This window comes from Cuculus canorus, chromosome 3 (genome assembly GCF_017976375.1).
Source record: "Cuculus canorus isolate bCucCan1 chromosome 3, bCucCan1.pri, whole genome shotgun sequence".
Taxonomy (NCBI): domain Eukaryota; kingdom Metazoa; phylum Chordata; class Aves; order Cuculiformes; family Cuculidae; genus Cuculus; species Cuculus canorus.
Genome location: NC_071403.1, coordinates 61584129 through 61602220, shown reverse-complemented (window position 1 = coordinate 61602220; position 18092 = coordinate 61584129). Strand labels below are relative to the sequence as shown.

Here is an 18092-nt window from a genome sequence, read left to right as displayed (position 1 = left end):
TCTAGGATTTATGTCTGCATAAGACTTCATACATTCCTTCAGCTGAAGCATCTTTTGAGATATCCACTTGTTAAATGACATATCTGGTTTGAGCACAGTAAATAAGGAGTATTTACCAGAAATTTTTTCATGATCTACAATCTACATCAAAGTAGCAGCTCTAACTGAAGCAGGATACTTTTCTTAGAAGTAGAAAAGGTTAAGTAAGGTGAATCTTTACTCTCTCTTTAACTGGTTATTCTTTGAATACAGAGGTATGTGAGACCAATGACAGTTAATTTTGGAAGCTCTGTTGGAAACTGAGATGATGTTGGAAACTGATAATTTTGGTGAAAATAAGGACTCTTCAAAATGGTTTATACTTTTATGTTTCAATAATAAAAATAGAGAAAATTCCTAAGAGTAGAAAGAGAGTGTCATAACTGAGAAGACTAGAGACCAGAAGATCAGTGATTTAGTGCCAAAAGGAGTACAGCAAATAAAATAAACTTAAAACTGAAAAATAACACTTAGATTGTTTCCTCAAAATAGATAAGAGATAAGTCTGTGTTGCTTCAAAACCCAATCTTGTTGACAATGAAGATAGTGACCTATTAGGCATATCGTCCTGCACGTGCAGAGGTGGACGTGCTCAAGCACAAATAAAAGCTTTCCACAAATCAAAAAGGAAGAACACAGGCAGCCTGCAGCTGCTGATGTGGCAGTTATATAAGGAAAAAATGGAGGCAACAGCAAGGTAAGAGGAGCAGGGAGGAAATGCAAATACAGGAGTCTAGAAATAATTTATCTTGCCCAGAGAATTCCTGAAATAAAACAATATTCTCTGAAATTCAAAAGCACAGAGAAGCCTACATCATTAGAGCTCCTTCCTCCATCTCCCCCCACACCAGCCTTGTAGGAGAACACATAATTTAATTCTTGAAAATGAATTATTCCGTAGTAGCATATTCATGCTTGTTCAGTTATTCTGCTTATAATTTCATCCATCAGCACGAGCGCTTGCATTTTCAGATCTATCAATATTGAAATCTTTACTCTGGCAGGCTTTCTGCATTTGAATTGCTCTGTCAGAGCTTATGCAGGACTGTATAGGAACTACCCTAGGTGAACTGAGGTTCTCACAAAGACAATGCATAACGAAGGATGACTACTGGTGAATATATCACTCCTACGCTTTAATTTGGAAAGCCAGCAGAATCACACTGGGAACAGGCATCTTCCTGACAGGTTTCACAATCAGCCTCTGTAGACTGATCACACAGAAGCAAGGACTGTCCCTTAGGGCCTGCCTGCTGGTCTAGAACAAAAAACTGCCTTTCAAATAAGGCATTCTGTCTATTTTCCACAACAGGCATCTATTAAACATTCATACTTGAGTAAATAAGATTCTTATAACTCTCGGGTCATGTACAAGAGTTCAGACGCTGCTCTAATGTTGAACTTCCAATGTCTTTGTACCCTAGTGTAACCTTAGATAAGATTTTATCTGTTTATAAGGAACTGTAAAATAAAATCTTAATACATTTGTATAGTACATTTTCCGTTTCATGCAACATCCACTTCTGTATACTGAGTCAGTATTGAGAAAGTAGTTTCTACAGAGGCTTGTCAGCCATTTCCAATTGTAATATAAAAATACTGCATCTTTCATATAAGATGTAGAATAAAATGAATTCCACGGCAAACAGGTTTTATACCTCTTTTGCATTGTTTTTGCTTTGTGGGAATCCTAATTTTTGACACAGGATTGCAAACGTCCTTTGCTTTCCTGTTCCTCTTCCTGATTTTTTTTTTAAAACAAGCTTTCTGCAAAGATTCTGATATGCTCTAATCATTTCTCTGTGTAGTAGAATGCTCTGTAACAGTCTACAGCTCTTGGGTTTTTAGGTCAGAAATCTTTAATTCAAATGGACTTTGGTATTCTCTTTTATTGGTATCAGGACAGTGAAAAACGTGCCATTTTCTTAAACCATAATGTATTTTCCACTTGTGTTGCTTTTTTCCTTTTTTGATTTTTGTGCTTGGTGTTTTCCTGGAAAAAATATTCCTCATAAATACTATAGTCTGAATCACTGGAATAAGTAGATGGAAATCTCTTTCTGAAATATTTGAGGAAAAATTACTACTTCCACCTTTTTATTTAATAGAAATAGTACCCGTGAAGCAAAATTTCTTTTTTTCCTGTTCTACTGTATAATAGAAGTACAATATTATATCACTAGTTTTGTGGTTAAGATGGAATGTTATTATAAATAACGTATTTGGTTTATGTTCAGTTTTAAGAAACCTATGCCTGTTCAGCAGTATTCATTTTAATAAGTTCACATTGATCAGAGTGAAGATTGCTATGGATAGACAAGAAAAATGTGAACTTAAGATGATTATGAAAATTAGCATCTTCTCTGCTAAGATGTATGTTCGCGGTACCTTTCTGAAAGATGGCATAACTGAAAGCTGTGTTTCAACCAAATTATATATTAATTGAAATGTATACTCTATATCTAAAGTGTACTATGTGTTACAGCTCACTCTGGAGCTTAGAGATCAGCACACAAATCTTACATCCTTGGATATACAACTACAACTACAAATATTAAACTAACAGCATAGTATTTTCAGTCTGTGAGTGAATTTTGGGTATAAGCTAGAATTTACAAATGCGTTAAAAGGAAAGCAGGTGATATTTTAAACATTCCTCTGGAACAGAAGTATTTAAGCTTCAAAAGAAAACTCTCCGTGTAAATATCTCATGTGTTGTTTCACAGCGTTGTTAAAAATATAACTTTGTGTATCTACAAACTTTTCTGCTCAGTGCTCAGGTTTAATATGCTATGCTTTAAGAATGGATGCTGCCTAGTCGCACAGCATTCACATGAAAATGCAAAGAACACATCACGTGTAAAGTGGCACAAATTACCCTTCTTATTCCACCAGAGTTCAAAAATTGCCCCACCCATACTGAGTATTGAACAAGAAAAGACAGAAAAGACAAATTACAATGAGCATTCTTTGCTTCTACTTTTTTTTACAGTTTATTATAGTAGCTTCAAAATTAATTGTACATCATTGTTATAGGAAGACTAATTATTGTGTTTATTGTTTAGATGAATTCTGGTTCTCAGATGGGTCCTTATCTGATAAAGCCAAATTCAATGACCCTGGCCTGATGCCCCTGCCAGACACTGCCACAGGGCTAGACTGGTCCCACCTGGTAGATGCTGCACGAGCGTTTGAAGGTAACAGGAAAATTTAAATCAATGTTGAGTACACAAACTTTTTTAAACACACATGTTTTTAAAAATATATATTGTATAGCCACATTTTGAATTACAAAAATCCGGTGTTTGCCTCTGTAGTCCTTTATTTCTTTTGGCAATATCACTTCTCAGCGCAAAAGATTGTCACGGAAAATTTGGGGGTATTCATGATATTTTCCGAATCTATCTTAAATATAATTCATCCACTTAGGGGCCTAAGTTCTTTCTGAAATCAGTTGGAAAAATCAGGTGCTTTGAAGGAGAGTTTCAAAACATTTAAGTTTGATGTTTAAAGTGAAACTGGGACTAACACTGCCCTGAATTTTTTGTGTTGTGTTTATAAACTCGTATGTGTAGTCCAAATGATGTTGTAGTCCTTCTGTTTTCATAATAAACCCTTGAAAAACAGCTAAAACGTATGCTGTATTTTCCAGTAGCAAAACTTGAGGTGCAGAATATAGATCAGATTTGCATTATTAATTTAAGACCAGGTTAACCAAGAAGAAGCCCTCATTCACTTTACTGAGAGCTAAACCAACACATAATGTATAAACACAGAAAAATGGGTGTTGTCTTGAGTGCATATGTGAATATACACAGTTGAATATTCGTTGTTTATTTCTTTCTGAGGTATGTTCTGGTTGGGACACTGTGCTGTCCTAAAATTTCCAACGTTTTTTAACTGATGTTCATCTCATTAGTGAATGTATGGGAATTCAAAGGTTTCTGTGCAAGGATAGCATTACTACTGTCGTCATTATATAAGACATAGGGCTTAACTTTGAGGAGAACTAATTATGAAGTTAGCAATGAGATTTCCTCTGTGTTTTTAACTAAAAGCAGCCATGAGAATCAGTTTTCTTGTACGTGATTCCTTTCCTAAGTATGAAGTTACTAAATTTCAATTGGATCAAAAGCTCTTCAGAACTGCTTACTATTCTAATTTAAATGGCATTGTTAAAAACCCAAACCAACGGTGACGATTAGCAATGTAAAGTACTGAATTGTTTCTCAACCTGATTAACTTGTATGTGCATTCATTACTATTCAATACTACTTAAACATGCCTGTTGTAGCTGACAGAAGTGTTGTGATGCTGAGAATCTGACAACTGTTCCCAAGCATTTCTATATTTGATTGCTCGGGGAACAGCCTGCTGCTTGTTATTGACATCTCAAACAGCAGAAAATAATTTGGATCAGTAAACTACTAGCTCTGTAACTTTGTACTTGAAGAATGCCTTTAACTCCAAGTAAGATTTTTTTAGTATAGCTGACTAGAAGGTCATTCTGAACCAGTTATGCTTCTGTATTTTTAGCTTTCTTTGGAAACTTCAATAGATTTTCATTATTTTTACTACTTAATATTGTGATGAAAAAAATTTTATTTTGGTAATTTATGTGAGTGTAATTAACATTTGAATTTGAGAGAGAGGTAGATCAACATAGCTATCCAGTGTGCTTTATCCTAGGGAGGAGAAGTTTTCACATTTTGGGATTTACTTGCAAAAATCTTAGCTATGTCTGTAGATAACGCTGAAGAACCTGATGGTCTGAAGTGCAAGACAGAAACTGGTTTAGTGTGTTTTTTTTTAATTATTTTAAGAATTTGAGTACTAAATAATAATCTGGCTTTGAGTGGAGAAATGTAATTCTTTTCTGTTTATTCCTCTGCAATAGACACCTCTTCGTATAGGTTAGATGGTTTATAAAATGTTTTGATTAAATTCATAGTACTGCAATTCAAAATTTTTTACAACTAATGGAATTTTTAAGACCTTGTTCTACTTTCTCTATCCTATGTCTTGCAATTTGAAAGTCATTGTAAAAAGAGTGATTGATAATCATGTCATAAAAAAATATCACTCGAAGGGAATGTGTTGGATACAAGTTAGCAGATGCTGTTTCCTTATGTATTTTAATAGGAGTTGCTTCAACTTGTTATTTAAAAATAGCTTGGAACTACTGTTCTGCTTTTTATCAGTGTGAAAAAGAGTGGATGATTCTAAAGCTTTTCCACTTCTGAATATAAAACTGCATTGATCTTTTTAATAAACTAGGTAATAGTGTGATCACATTTTATATAGGACTGTCTCAAAAAAACCCAAACAAACAACACTGCCCTCCCAGCCTTCGATGAGAAATATCACAAAGCAGATAAGAGCAGTGAAACAGATTTAAGATATCAGTATTAGAGTTCTCTAGTTTGGCTTTGTCAGCCTGATTTTTCAAAGTTATGTTCTGTTCTAGAATGTAGATATGAGACTTACTTTTAGGTTTTTTATTTGTACAATGTTTCTTCTTAATATTGATTTATTAGAATTGTCAATCTGATTGCAAGGTCAGGGGTTTTCCCCTGTGATTTCTCTAGATTGTATGTTGACAACTTACGTACTTTGATCAATTAAATATCCATAATGTGGGCCTCACAATCCTTCACTTGTCTATCTTAAATGCAATTGTATCTCAATTAATGTTAAAATGGACTTTTTAGAGGCTTATAATGTCGGCGTTAATTGGATTAAGAATTAAACACAGTTGCAAGATACCATCATCTGTATTCTGTTTACTCATGTAACAAGAACAGCAGTCTCATTTTTAGCTTCCCTTCTTCCCCAAAGATGAACAATGGACTGGCTTGTTTGTTAATTAATATTAGCTTTTATCTAACTGAAGCCTTGGTCTTTCACAGAACAGTAGTTTTTAAACTGTGGCCCATGATTGTGGAGTAAGTCATGATCTTCTTTTGTAATTAGAAATATCATGATCATGCTTTTCACTTTGTGAGGATTTAATTTGCCCTGGTTTTCCGCAGCCAGAACTTTTGTGGGAAGTTGCATCCTGTTATTTGTAAGACAGATCTTCACAGGGTGATGGAGAGCTGTGCGGAGGTTAACTCCACAGACTCCACAAGTTCCATCAATAAGAGATTTTGCTTGAGCTGTGTCTATTCAGAGTCAATGTTCATAAGCTGGAGATAAACGCAACATTATTTTAAGTCTTTGTACTGCCTTTCTGTGCAGGACATGGATTTGACTCTTATATTTATCTGGAGATAATCTTTAGCACGCATGCATGCAGTCAACATCAAAGGGTATCCTTCCATTTGTCACACGTGCTTAGGCTACTTCCTTTTCCCTTCTTTTGTTTTCATGGGAGCTGCAGAGAGACAGTAACCAGGGAGCAGTTGATGCTAGAGGTAGAGGTTATAGTATTTTTGTATCCTCATGCAAATAATAAAAGAATGATAGAACTGGATGTGGCTGTACAGCAAAAGAGGTAGGGTTTTAGGGAGTGCAGTTGGGGTGAAAAAGGAGAATTTAAAGAAACAAAAAGAAAGCAAGCAACGTATTAAACTGAATAAAAATAGAGATACAGGGGTTTAAAGAATAAATTGGAAAGCTGAATTAGAAAAAGGAAAGCAAAGAAAGCTTACAAAAGAATAAGGAAAAAGGAGGGAATGTATTTTTTAATTCTTGTTGTGTTACCCTTACAATAGATCTCCAAATTAAGGAAGAAGGACTGGCTTTCAATGTGTGTTTTTGATGTCGTGGAGAGCAAGAGGAGAAGCCTTTCCAGATTTCCATATTTGTTACAGTCATTATAGAAGAGAATGGGCACAAACATAAATATGGATTATTATTAATATAAATAGATCTTTCTACTCTTTGTGGTACTTTAAACTAGGTTTATTGTGCTTAAAAAAAAAAGCCTGTTTAGTTTTTGGTAAGTCATACTGTGGGAATTAACAACCTAAGAAAATCCCCCTGTCCCTGTAGTTCATTAGAATAGGTGGTTTCAACTTCTAATTTTTTTCCAGGTTATTTTTATGAACATCTAGCTGTGCCAGTCAGAATGCAGTGTTTCTTAATGCAAATTTATCTTTGCAGAAACATCTGTGCTACTATAATAAATATTATTTTAATACTTCCATTTTAAATCTTTATACTGTAATGCAAGTAATGCTACACATAACGTAATGAGAAAGAAGCGAAGCATTCAGCATGAGAGATAATTATTTTAAACAAATTAGTATGTTAAACTGCTAGAAAAAGAAAAAATGAAAATATTAATATTTGGTCATTTCTAGTGCATGCATTTGTCTTTTTGCTTCAGTGCTTATGTCAGTGTATGTTTGTGGGTTGATTTTGCTGGAATAATGAGAGCACGACTTTATGCACTATGCTCATTTTAGCCTTTTCTGCTCTCCAGTACATCAAAATTGTCTGCAGTTTTTTTCTGGCCTCTGTTAGTGAGCAGGAACAGTAGAAATCCAGACTCAAGTTCTTAGCATTTACAACTGTACAGATCTATTACTTTAAAATGAGAAATGAATTTTGTCCTGCTAAGTCAACTGTTGCTTAAACTTTTGATATATACACCAATATATTTTTTGCAAATAGTTTTCTGTGCATGGGTCCTCTGTGAGGTTTGGCAAGAATGTCCCAGATAAAACCATGAGCTCTGATATTTAAATGTATTTTCTTCTGTTTAGTATGCACATATCACTTGAATAGGAAGTGTCCCTGAAGTCTGGAGGAAGCAGAACTTGTCTACAGCATCGTAGTCAGAAACACACTTGCTTTTTCTTTCGAAAAATGAGCTGTTGGTGAGGGTAGCTTTGGTTTTCTTTTCATGAATATAGAGTCAAGGCAATTCTGTTAAGAACAAATAAACCAAAAATCGCTCGGAAGATTTTGCTTATTGAAGCACAATTTCAACCTTCACCACAATTCATGTTTAAAACCAGTTCTGATTTAAATAGTAAACTGGTGAAACTATCAGTACACATGAGTACTTATATGGAGATCAGTGAGGTTTTATATAGTTACTGAAAATAAAAATGAGTCTTGAAAAGTATTCAAAAGTAAAATATTTTGCAAGTCTAGGATATTGTTGATGTCGTAGTTATCACAAAGGCTTATTGTGTTTACTAACTTGTTCAGAGAATGATTTTGACACTAACCTGGCTTTTGAAAATTAAGGAACTACTCTTTGAAGAGCAACATGGGTGTTTATATAGTATGTGGTATGATTGGAGACCATGAAGTGACTTTATTCCTTACCTGGTGAATATGAGAATATGGTTTTATATTTTATAAAGATATCAATATCAGAAAAATATGTTTAAGTTACACTAGGAAAATACAAAAGGTTGAACAATTAACTTCCTACACTAAGTGTTAATATTATTTTAAAATTATGTGAAGTTGAAATTCATTAGGGATTGCACAAGGGAGAAGTAGTTAATCCACACTTTATACCTCACTGCAAGCACTCATTTTTAAATTTTTTTTGTTGTGTGTTGAAATAATATGAAATTTTTTTTAAATACTGTGTTTAAAAATGGCATCATGTGAATTCATTAACAGCTGTGAGTACCTGTTTTCACACCTGCTTTTCTATCAAGAAAAAGATGCTTTCAAATACTGCTAGGAAGATCAAACTGACAAAACATTTTCTCAGCTGACAAAATAAACTTGACAATGGCCATTCTCTTTAATTAAGCTTACTCAGCAGTGGGAGAAAAATGCACATTTTTTTATATTACAGTAGAGTTGCCCCTGAGACACACTGTTACATATTGTTGGCCACAGAAAAAATAGCAACAGCATAACATTTGTTAGTGGCTTTGTTTTCTTCTCTCAAGTGGTAATGAAAGTGTAAAGAGCTTAAAGGTGAAATCAATAATTAGATATGTACTTCAAACCAAATGTTTGCAGTCTTGTTTCTGGCCTACATACAGCATTTGATCTGGGAAACTAGTTTTGGTTTATCTGTACTAATTAAATCTTTGCAACTTAATAAGTTGAAAATACTAACGTTTTAAAAATGATATGCTTACCTTATTGTCAGCATATATGAAAAAGTTGTGTTTATATTTACTGGGATCTGTCAGTATTCAAAAACAAGGATAAAAGCAAGGAAATGAGCTGCGGTCTTTAAAATTGGATGAAAAATGGCACGCAGCTTTTCTTAATTATATTATAAAATGAATCATCAATCTTTGCAATTCCTTAAAAATATATTTTTAATGAATAGTTTTAAAAGCTTTTTAGTGATTTCCTGGTTTTGTTTCGTAGAACTTTTAAACCAAAGTTTACTTCCTAATTAAAACTATTATATTCACTATCTGGGTGCGTAGAGTTTGGAGAGCTGTCTTTCTATGTATCGTTCCAAGCTGTCATGCTGTGTCCCTGCTAGAGACACTGAGCATGACACCTCTTGCCTTACTGTGATGTTGGTGTTGAGTAAAAATGGCATTGCAAGGCTGAGAGTGAGAGGCAGCATGAGTTGGACAGGGAGTTTTCCACTGTGTGAGCTGCACATGAGGGTCACAACATCTCCAGTGGAGGTGGGACTGTCTTGTTTATAGGAACATTCTAAATCTTATTCCAGGTTTTGACTCAGATGAAGAATTTGGGCCGTTCTGTCATCACACGCCGTTTCTAGGTGATGGTTTGGGATTGATGAGTTTTGCCTTTTGTAAACTTTCTTTAATATTTCCTATGTTTGCACGTTTGCATGATAATGCAATCTTTGAGCTTGTGGGGTGGTAGAGCAAGGGGAGAAAGGGCAAGGCAGGCATGTTGTCACCAGAATTTATACAAGCATATGGACATGGATTTTATTTGACAGATATAAATTAAATCAATCTCCACAGAATATGGAGTTGTTTGGATTTTTTAAAAAGAAGACATATTAAATGCTAATGGATGCATCGTTTTCTCTTGTTCTGTGCAATGATGATCTGCATGGCATACTACTATTATGTGGTGACTGATGTATTTTGGCAACCACACTGTATATCCATAGGTAATTATATCTGTGCTTGTTAGATTATGTTCTGGTGGAATCCATTGTAGGTAGCATGACTTAGTAATATATATAACAAAATCTCAATTGATAAAGATAGTGTGAATTTGTTGTTTTTCAAGTATGCAGATTACCATTAGGTTCTGAAATACTTGAGACAGTAGAACAGTACAAAATGAACAGTGCAGATTTCTGGGTAATCTGATGGCTTTAAGTCCATGGAAAATGCAAGCTTTTTCACTCAGTTATTATTGTCACTGGTTGTGGCCCTCAATTTTCAAATGGTTTTCTGTGGATTTCATCAAGACTAATTTACTGTTCACATCAGCATTTGCTGATCAAAAAAAATATGTCTTACTCTGCTGATAGATACAAAACCTTGCTTTGAGGTTGCCTTTGGATGCAGATGTGGGGAAGCCAACTAGTTGGAATTTGTTTTACATCTGCTAATTATATTCAAAGTTGTGCTGTAGAAACCTACATCAATTTCTCTAACCAGGATAATTGCTGTAATATAGCCTCTCATTTTCTGTATATGTCCAGCTTTAAATATAAACTTGTTACTTTTTTGCAGATCAGAGAGTAGCATCTTTTTGCACCTTGAATGATATTCAACAAGCTGAAGGCTTGGAAGGAGCTCAAGAATTACCTTTGGATGAGAGTCCCACAGATGGAAAAGATTTCCTTGAAGCTACTGGGTATGTCAGAACTAAAACATATTTGTTAAAAAAAAAATAGAAGAAAAACCTGATTTTTTTGTCTTAATGCTGCTTCTCTGCATATTTCATTGCTGTTTGATGGCAGGACTGTTGCCTTGACTGGTCATGTCTTGTCTTTGATTCTGAAAAATTTTGTTTCTAGGAGTCGGCTTCTGAGGAATTCCGTCTTGAAAATTTGTAGAGTAGCGAGATAAAGCTCTCTCACTACAACAAGTCTCTAATGCAGAGTACGGTTAGATGCAGGGTTTCAGCTAATCAAATTTTTCACTTATTCCTCCTATTCAATGATAATTTTTGTTACGTTTATTTCTTTTCAATAGAACCGATAACTGTAGTATGCAATAGCTTGATCTGGAGCAGATGTTCCTACCTATCTGTTTTGTACATAACATCTATAACATTTTATTTATACGGAGGTAAATGAATAAAGAGAATCTGTAGGTGAGGACTGCAAGAAATTTTTATGTACTCTGGAAGAGATTATTCTCTTTTTTTCCTTTATTTTTTTTTTTCCTTCTCCCCATCTTCCTTCATGTGGGGAGTATACTTGTTAAAAACAGATTTTAGCTCTATACTCTGCCCACTAGCACACTTTAAAAGAAAAAAGTAAAACACATCTTTGATTAGTTTTGCTCTTCAGGTGCAGGGAGATCAGGAAATGGAGGGAAAAGTCTTCTTGCTTGTTAGACTACTACATTTTAATTTGAACCAATTTTACACAAATTAACTTACAAGGTAAAGTGTGTTTGTTGTAATGAGCTCTATGCCCACATCTTTCCCTAGCCTAGTGATCCATAATGATTGCAAAAGACTGTTAAAGATGTTACACTTTTAGGATTGTCATACCTATCAGATTTGTGCATTTGCATGAAGCATTTAATTCAGCTTTATATATAAAGGTTCTCTTCAACTTCTCTATTCTGGACACAATAGTCACATTATGACTAATTTCATCTGTAACATATATGAAACTGTCTCCTACAGTGCACATGGTCACACTGGAAACTGAAACTATTCTCAGTATTTTCCTTCAGTCATGCGTTTGATTAACCTGTGATGATATTTCATACATTTCAATCTTTAAACAAAATGTTTGTCTCCATAAAGCCATAGGTTTATCCTTTACTGGAAATGACACAAATGCAGAACAGACAAAAGAACTCTTAACAGTTATCTTCATTTACAGTAATTGCTGCTGCAGCTTGCTTCAGATTAGTACAGTCCTTATCAGAAAGCGACTTCCTAACAAATGTGCTCAGCACACTGTTTGGCAGCAAGTTTGACTTGCACTATGAAGGTATATGCAAATAATACCTAAAGCATTCCTTCTTAAAAGGATTGTCTTTTCTGCATGATTTGCGTAAGAGGCAGTGTCATATTTCTGATATTGCAACAATGGGTTTATATTCCACTAGTAGTCTTTTGCTGATGCTGGTTTGGGCTGTGTTTCCCTAGCTATGCCTGAACTGATTTATTTCCCTTGTTATCACGGAAAATGTTACTTTGCAAAAGCTGTGGGAGAAAATGTTTTTAACTAACCCAAAGTGAAAGTCATGGTTTACTTTACAGGGAACATGCTCCAAGTACTCTGACTGGAAAAGTAAATCAGCTAGAAATCATCCTCCGGCAACTACAAACTGACCTGAGAAAGGTGAGAGATCATTAGTGATATTATTGCTCTCCAGTTTTCACAGACATGCTTTTAGGCAGAGTTTGTCAAGGTCTCGAAAAACGTACATCAATTAGAGTAGATAAAGTAATGATGATTAATGAATGGTAGACCCCATTGGTTGATCAGAACAGCGAGATGCAGAAGGTCCTGTGGGAATGGTCATGTGAACAAGCTGCCCCAAAGCTAACTAGTTTATCAGTCTTTACTCCAGTATAACTCTCCTATGTACAGTCATACCCCCAAAAAAATGAAGCACTTTATCTCCATTTATGCTACCTTGTATTTAACAAAGGGTAGGGATATGGACACAGGCACTATATTGCTAAGTAAACACTCCAGTTTTGTCATCCTTGTTGCCTTGTGATATCTTGGTCATGTACCAATGACTTGGTGTGTGTCACATTTGCTGTCTAATTTCTGAGCTGGAGACAATGTCAGGACTTGTAGAAATAAGACTGCTTTTGCTAAGAAAATAATCATGTAAGGGAAAATTTTGAAATTAGATGTTTTTTTTCCTTAAGGTATGCTTGAAATGACATCCTTATTATTTGGGCTCTCACGTGTGATTTGTAATAGCTGAAAGCTTCCTACCTTATTAGTACTCTTAATTTTTTTGTTAGTGGAATAAACGCCTACAATTTTTGTGTTTAAGTAGCATCTAGATTTCAGCTCCATATTTTTGCAGAGTGAATGAGGTAGATGGGACAGATTTTAGGAATTAACTTAGTAGTTGTCAGAATGGATTAGGGAGTTCAACAAAACATAGTTGTATGATTTGCACAGAAACATTAACAACAAAAATAAATGCTGTCATTGCGACCACTGACTTTATTCAACTTGTATCTTTGTTAACCAGGAAAAACAGGACAAGGCAGTTCTCCAAGCAGAGGTGCAGCATCTGAGACAAGATAACATGAGACTTCAGGAGGAGTCTCAAACAGCAGCTGCTCAACTAAGGAAATTTACAGAATGGTTTTTCAATACAATAGACAAAAAATCCTAATGGCTGGGCCACTCTAAAATATGTATTTGAACAATGTAACAGCTGTATTTTTTGGATTAGCGGGGTAATAATTCCACTGTGTTCACAATCCATTTTAGGTGTTTCTGCTACATTCTCTATCCAGCTTTATTCATTTGAAAAGGAGAGAGAACTGTGGTAATCCGTCTTTAAATTCACATGAAGAAAGCAGAGAATAGCAGATATTTGTTTGTGTGCAGATGAATGTAAAAAATCCTTAGTGTCATTTTAGACATTTTTAGAAGATGCTCTGGCTGGGGCTTGCCTGAAGAGGAATATTTGGGGTTTTAGTTCCTGCATTTCAGCTGCACTGGTGAAGATGTTAAAGCAATTTACATTAGCTTGGGCTTCAGTATTGTAAGATAAAAAGAATAACCAGACATATACTTTAATGTTTAAAAGGTGCTCTATTTTTTTGTATGTACAGTAGTTTTATTTCCACAGTCCACATTGTCATAGCAATAAGAATGGAGGTATAGTGAATAGTATCAAAGCTGTGTTTATAAAATGTTAGCACTGATGTGTTTAACACTAGTTTGGATGCAGATACATTAGGGATTATTTATTTGCAGGAACAAACGGTGCCTGAATATAAACAGTGTTCTGATTTTCTAAAAATACACATGCCTTGTAAATGGCTCACTGGATTAGCCCACTCCTGACTTCAGTTACTTTTGTATAGTTAATGTTCAGCTAAACAGTTACACTGCTTGACTATTGAAATCATGTATGGTGTGAGCCAGCCAATCAATTGTACAATGCCAAATTTGTTTATCTTTGTACAGAAGCTTTGATCAAGTGTCTTGTATTTAACACCTTTATTTAAGCTTATTTAACCTTAAATTGTTGTTTTTATAAAGTTTGTTTTATCTGCACTATGGTGAGGTCAGTTGGTTGCAAGTTGTAATATTTTTAGCTTGCCAAGACTGTACTGAGGAGTTCTAGAAAATTCTAACAATTGGATGCTGCTAGTACACAATGGATTTGTTTGTATGCTTTAACATTTTTAACTGTTTAATTTGAAATGAACATACATCCTGCTTTTTTAATAAATGTTAAAAATCTAAACCTGAAAAAATACTTTATCTTGTATTATCTGTAACCACCATGATCAGTAATAGCTCAAGTTTCTCTTCAGCCCAGTCTCTACATTCTCAATCCAGGCACAGCCTAATTCCCCCTTGCTCTCATGATCCCTTGTTACCAATGAGGGACTGTCAACATTATCAAAGTTAATCTCTTTGGTGTATCCTGTCCTATCCTATAAATGAGGAGACGGCTTCACAGATCAAGGAACAAAAGCTGTTTTGACTGTTGACCCTCATTGATTAGTGACATAGAGGAAAAAAACTGCTTTACCCAAAAAGCATTCAAAAGGTGTCTGTTTTTCTTATGTTACTTTATATTAGTTGTAGCAGCAAATAGCTTGCCATCTTCTCGTGTCTGCAATTGAGGATTTGATTGCAGTGTTAGCATATGTGAGATGTTTTGTGTATAGTACAGAGCTTAAAGTCCGCTCAAAAAAAGTACAATTTTACAAAATGAAATGAAGCTAATGAGTACATTTGGTGTGATCCTTCTGAGAGAAAAAGCAAATAATTCAAGATCATGGTTGTATCCCAGTTTCCTTCCAGTAGCTGAATGCGTTCAGGCAGACCTACAGAAAATTGTTGAAATGTTAAAATATATATTCAATATGTATTTAATAGATGTAGGTGAAATTCTGCATCCATTGTTAGTGCATACTGGCTAAGAAATGTTTCATATATTGAACAAATGTCTACCTCTGCTATAACTGTTCTGAATGACTGCTCTTGGGAAAGGTTATACATGGGCAGGCAACCAAGGCTATGGTATTCTCTTATTCAAATGAAATAGAATGTTTTTGTATTTTTCATTAAAAACTGACTCTTACATACCAAACAATATCCATTAAGATGTATTAACTTGGAGTAATTAAACATGGCAGTCATGTGTTACACTAGATTCCAATTTGAATACCTTACATGAGTCATTAGCAAACCCATCTGGCTGGAGACCTTGCCAAGTAACAGTGTTGAACAACTTGCACAATTTGTCTGTGAACATGTTCCTGTGAGCGTTGGTTTGTACGCTTTGGAAAGCTGCACTAACTGTAATGAACTTGAGAACAAGCTTGTTCTGAAGGGATGCTGTTAGGTTTAATAAGAGTTTATAATCCAACATTAATTTCTAGGCCTTTATCTCTCACTTACTAAAAACAAGCATTATTGTAACTACCTGTGCAAAAAGGATTCTGAAAACTTTTCTTGTTTTCCTATCAACGTGAAAATACTTTGTTTCCACAAGTGACAGGAAAACTTTGCCTACCCTCTCTCTCCTTCTCATAGAATCACTAGGCTGGAAAGGACCTACTGGATCATCGAGTCCAACCATTCCTATCAATCCCTAAACCATGCCCCTCAGCACCTCATCCACCCGTCTCTCAAACACTTCCAGGGAAGGTGACTCAACCACCTCCGTGGGCAGCCTCTGCCAGTGCCCAATGACCCTTTCCATGAAAATTTTTTTCCTGATGTCCAGGGAATTTTTTCCTGATGTCCAGTTTTGCTGACTACTTCCTCACAAAAGCAGTTGTGTCAGAGGCAGGTGGTTTTTCCTTAAGTAAAAAAAATGTTTAAAATACTTGTGATGTAAAGTAACTTATTGTAGGGCAGTTACTTAGAAGAGCAATTTTCAGTCTGGAAAGGAGAGTTGCTATGTGTGTTATATTGAAGTTGCAGCTTTTCTTGAGCTCTCTGTGCCAACTGGTTCTAATAAATGCAGTGAAACTCAGGAACTGGTGTTCACAGAATGGTAGGGTTGAGAAGGCACTCTAGAGAGGTTAAATGATTTGAAATCATCAGGACCATTAGTTATTGCTAAAACAAGTTATTCTTCACTTCAACTGCTCTTTTTTACAGCAAAGCCTGGAAGAAAAAGAACGTCTTTCAACTCAAAAGCAAACAAAAGCTTGTTTCTTCATTTTTGGGAGCAGATTATGCAAACTAAGAGGGGAAAGTATATTTTAGCAATCCTGGAAATAAATTTGCCAGGAATATAAATATTAATTTCAGCTCCTTTCTCCATGCACACATGTTGTAATTTTCATTTGATTCTTCACACATCCTTTATTTGACTCCCCCACCATGTTCCCTTGCTTTTCTCTCAAGTCGAATCTAATGGCGTGTGAGCCAGAAGGAAAACTGCAATAGATCCCTGGTCTGGACAGCCAAGGAGATGTTTGTGTGCTTCAGACAAAGCCATAGGGAGGCAGGACCTAAACATTTTGCAGTTTTTGTTCCTACATTGTTCTCCACAGTGCCTGCAGAACAGAAAGTGAGGCAGGTACAGTTTCATCCAGACTTGCCGATATAAATCTTTGCTTTTTTTACAGACTTTGAGTCACTCTCTCTCTCTTACCATGGTACTAGCTTTCTGAATCAGTTTTTGAGTCATGAGTAGCACAACCAAGCTAGAATGCGTATTTCAAAAATAAATGTATTTACCAGATTTCCAAAACCAGGGAAGGATTAGCGATAGGGCATTTTCTTCGGTTTTATTTTGACTCTCCTTTCAGATAACCAACCAATGTTGCTGTCTGTTGCACCAACTTATGAGGACGGGGTAGGTCCAGAGAACGGATTGAAGAGGCTGAATAGCTTATGGCCTTCCATTTTAGAAATCACTTGGAGGTTTCATGTATATCAGTGTTGAATCTTACTAATTTTATGGACTTTTCTAGGGAACTTATTTTATGTCGTTTGTTCCATTCTTTTAAGATGAGCTTTTTTCCTTTGCTAACCCTTAATATTTAGAAGCTTCTTTGCTGTAGCGAAGTAGTAGTTGTATTGACCTTGTCCTCATTGGAACAAATTGGGGCTGATGGATGAAAAATACAGATGTGAGAGTTTTTCAGAAAGGCTAGAAGTCTATTTCAGGTTTTCCTGTGTTCCTGCTATGCGATAGCAGATCATTAAATCCCAAAGGCTGAAAAACAGTAGATGTGCATTTTCTCAGCAATGTCATTAGAAAAAAAATTGTTGAATATGCTGTTCACACCAGTTTAGGTGTCCTTGCGCCTACATATTAGCTGGAGATGTTTAAAATAAATCTGAGGGGAGACGACAGAAAGTAAGGAGACAGAAATGTACCATGTCAGAAAGTGGAATGTGCGAAGTGCACCAGTAGTAATCATGAGCAGTGTGAGCTGTGCTTTTATTTATGACAAATTGCTGTATGTCCAAAGACTACAACTTTAATAAAATAGATTTTTTTTCATGAAACTTTTTTATATTCTGTAAATCCACTGTTTGGGACCCAGAAAGCAATTGTGATAATACTTCTGGAAAAACCTTTGCCAGGAGTTACCGCTGCCCAGAAATCTCGTAGAAGGTCTGCAGTATAGTTACAACTTACTGTCTAAGTGATGGGACTTGGTTATCCCGATCCCAGATTTAAAGTGTTAGAAGCTCACTCCTTTTCATCTTTTGATTCCAATTTCAAAACTGATGAAAGTGTATGACTGTTTGAATGACTAGAGGTGTTAATAATAGAATAAACATACACGTGACCCTGTGTTTGTCTGTT

The 18092-nt window shown here is 35.3% G+C and overlaps 1 protein-coding gene across 6 annotated transcripts in view; it reads left to right on the top strand.

Annotated features, from left to right (window-relative positions):
* The window catches only part of SIPA1L2 (signal induced proliferation associated 1 like 2), a 138824-nt gene extending 120941 nt beyond the window's left edge, over window positions 1-17883 (top strand). For 2 of the 6 annotated variants that reach the window (XM_054061470.1, XM_054061471.1), the window contains 5 exons: window positions 3105-3236; window positions 9656-9709; window positions 10647-10770; window positions 12361-12442; window positions 13320-17882. In XM_054061470.1, coding sequence (XP_053917445.1) covers window positions 3105-3236; window positions 9656-9709; window positions 10647-10770; window positions 12361-12442; window positions 13320-13466 — 539 coding nt within the window. In that variant the 3' untranslated portion in view covers window positions 13467-17882. Of the gene's footprint in view, window positions 1-3104; window positions 3237-9655; window positions 9710-10646; window positions 10771-12360; window positions 12443-13319 lie in introns of all 6 variants that reach the window. The other 4 variants (XM_054061473.1, XM_054061472.1, XM_054061474.1 and 1 more) reach the window with 4 other exon arrangements.
* Window positions 17884-18092: the final 209 nt, after the last annotated feature.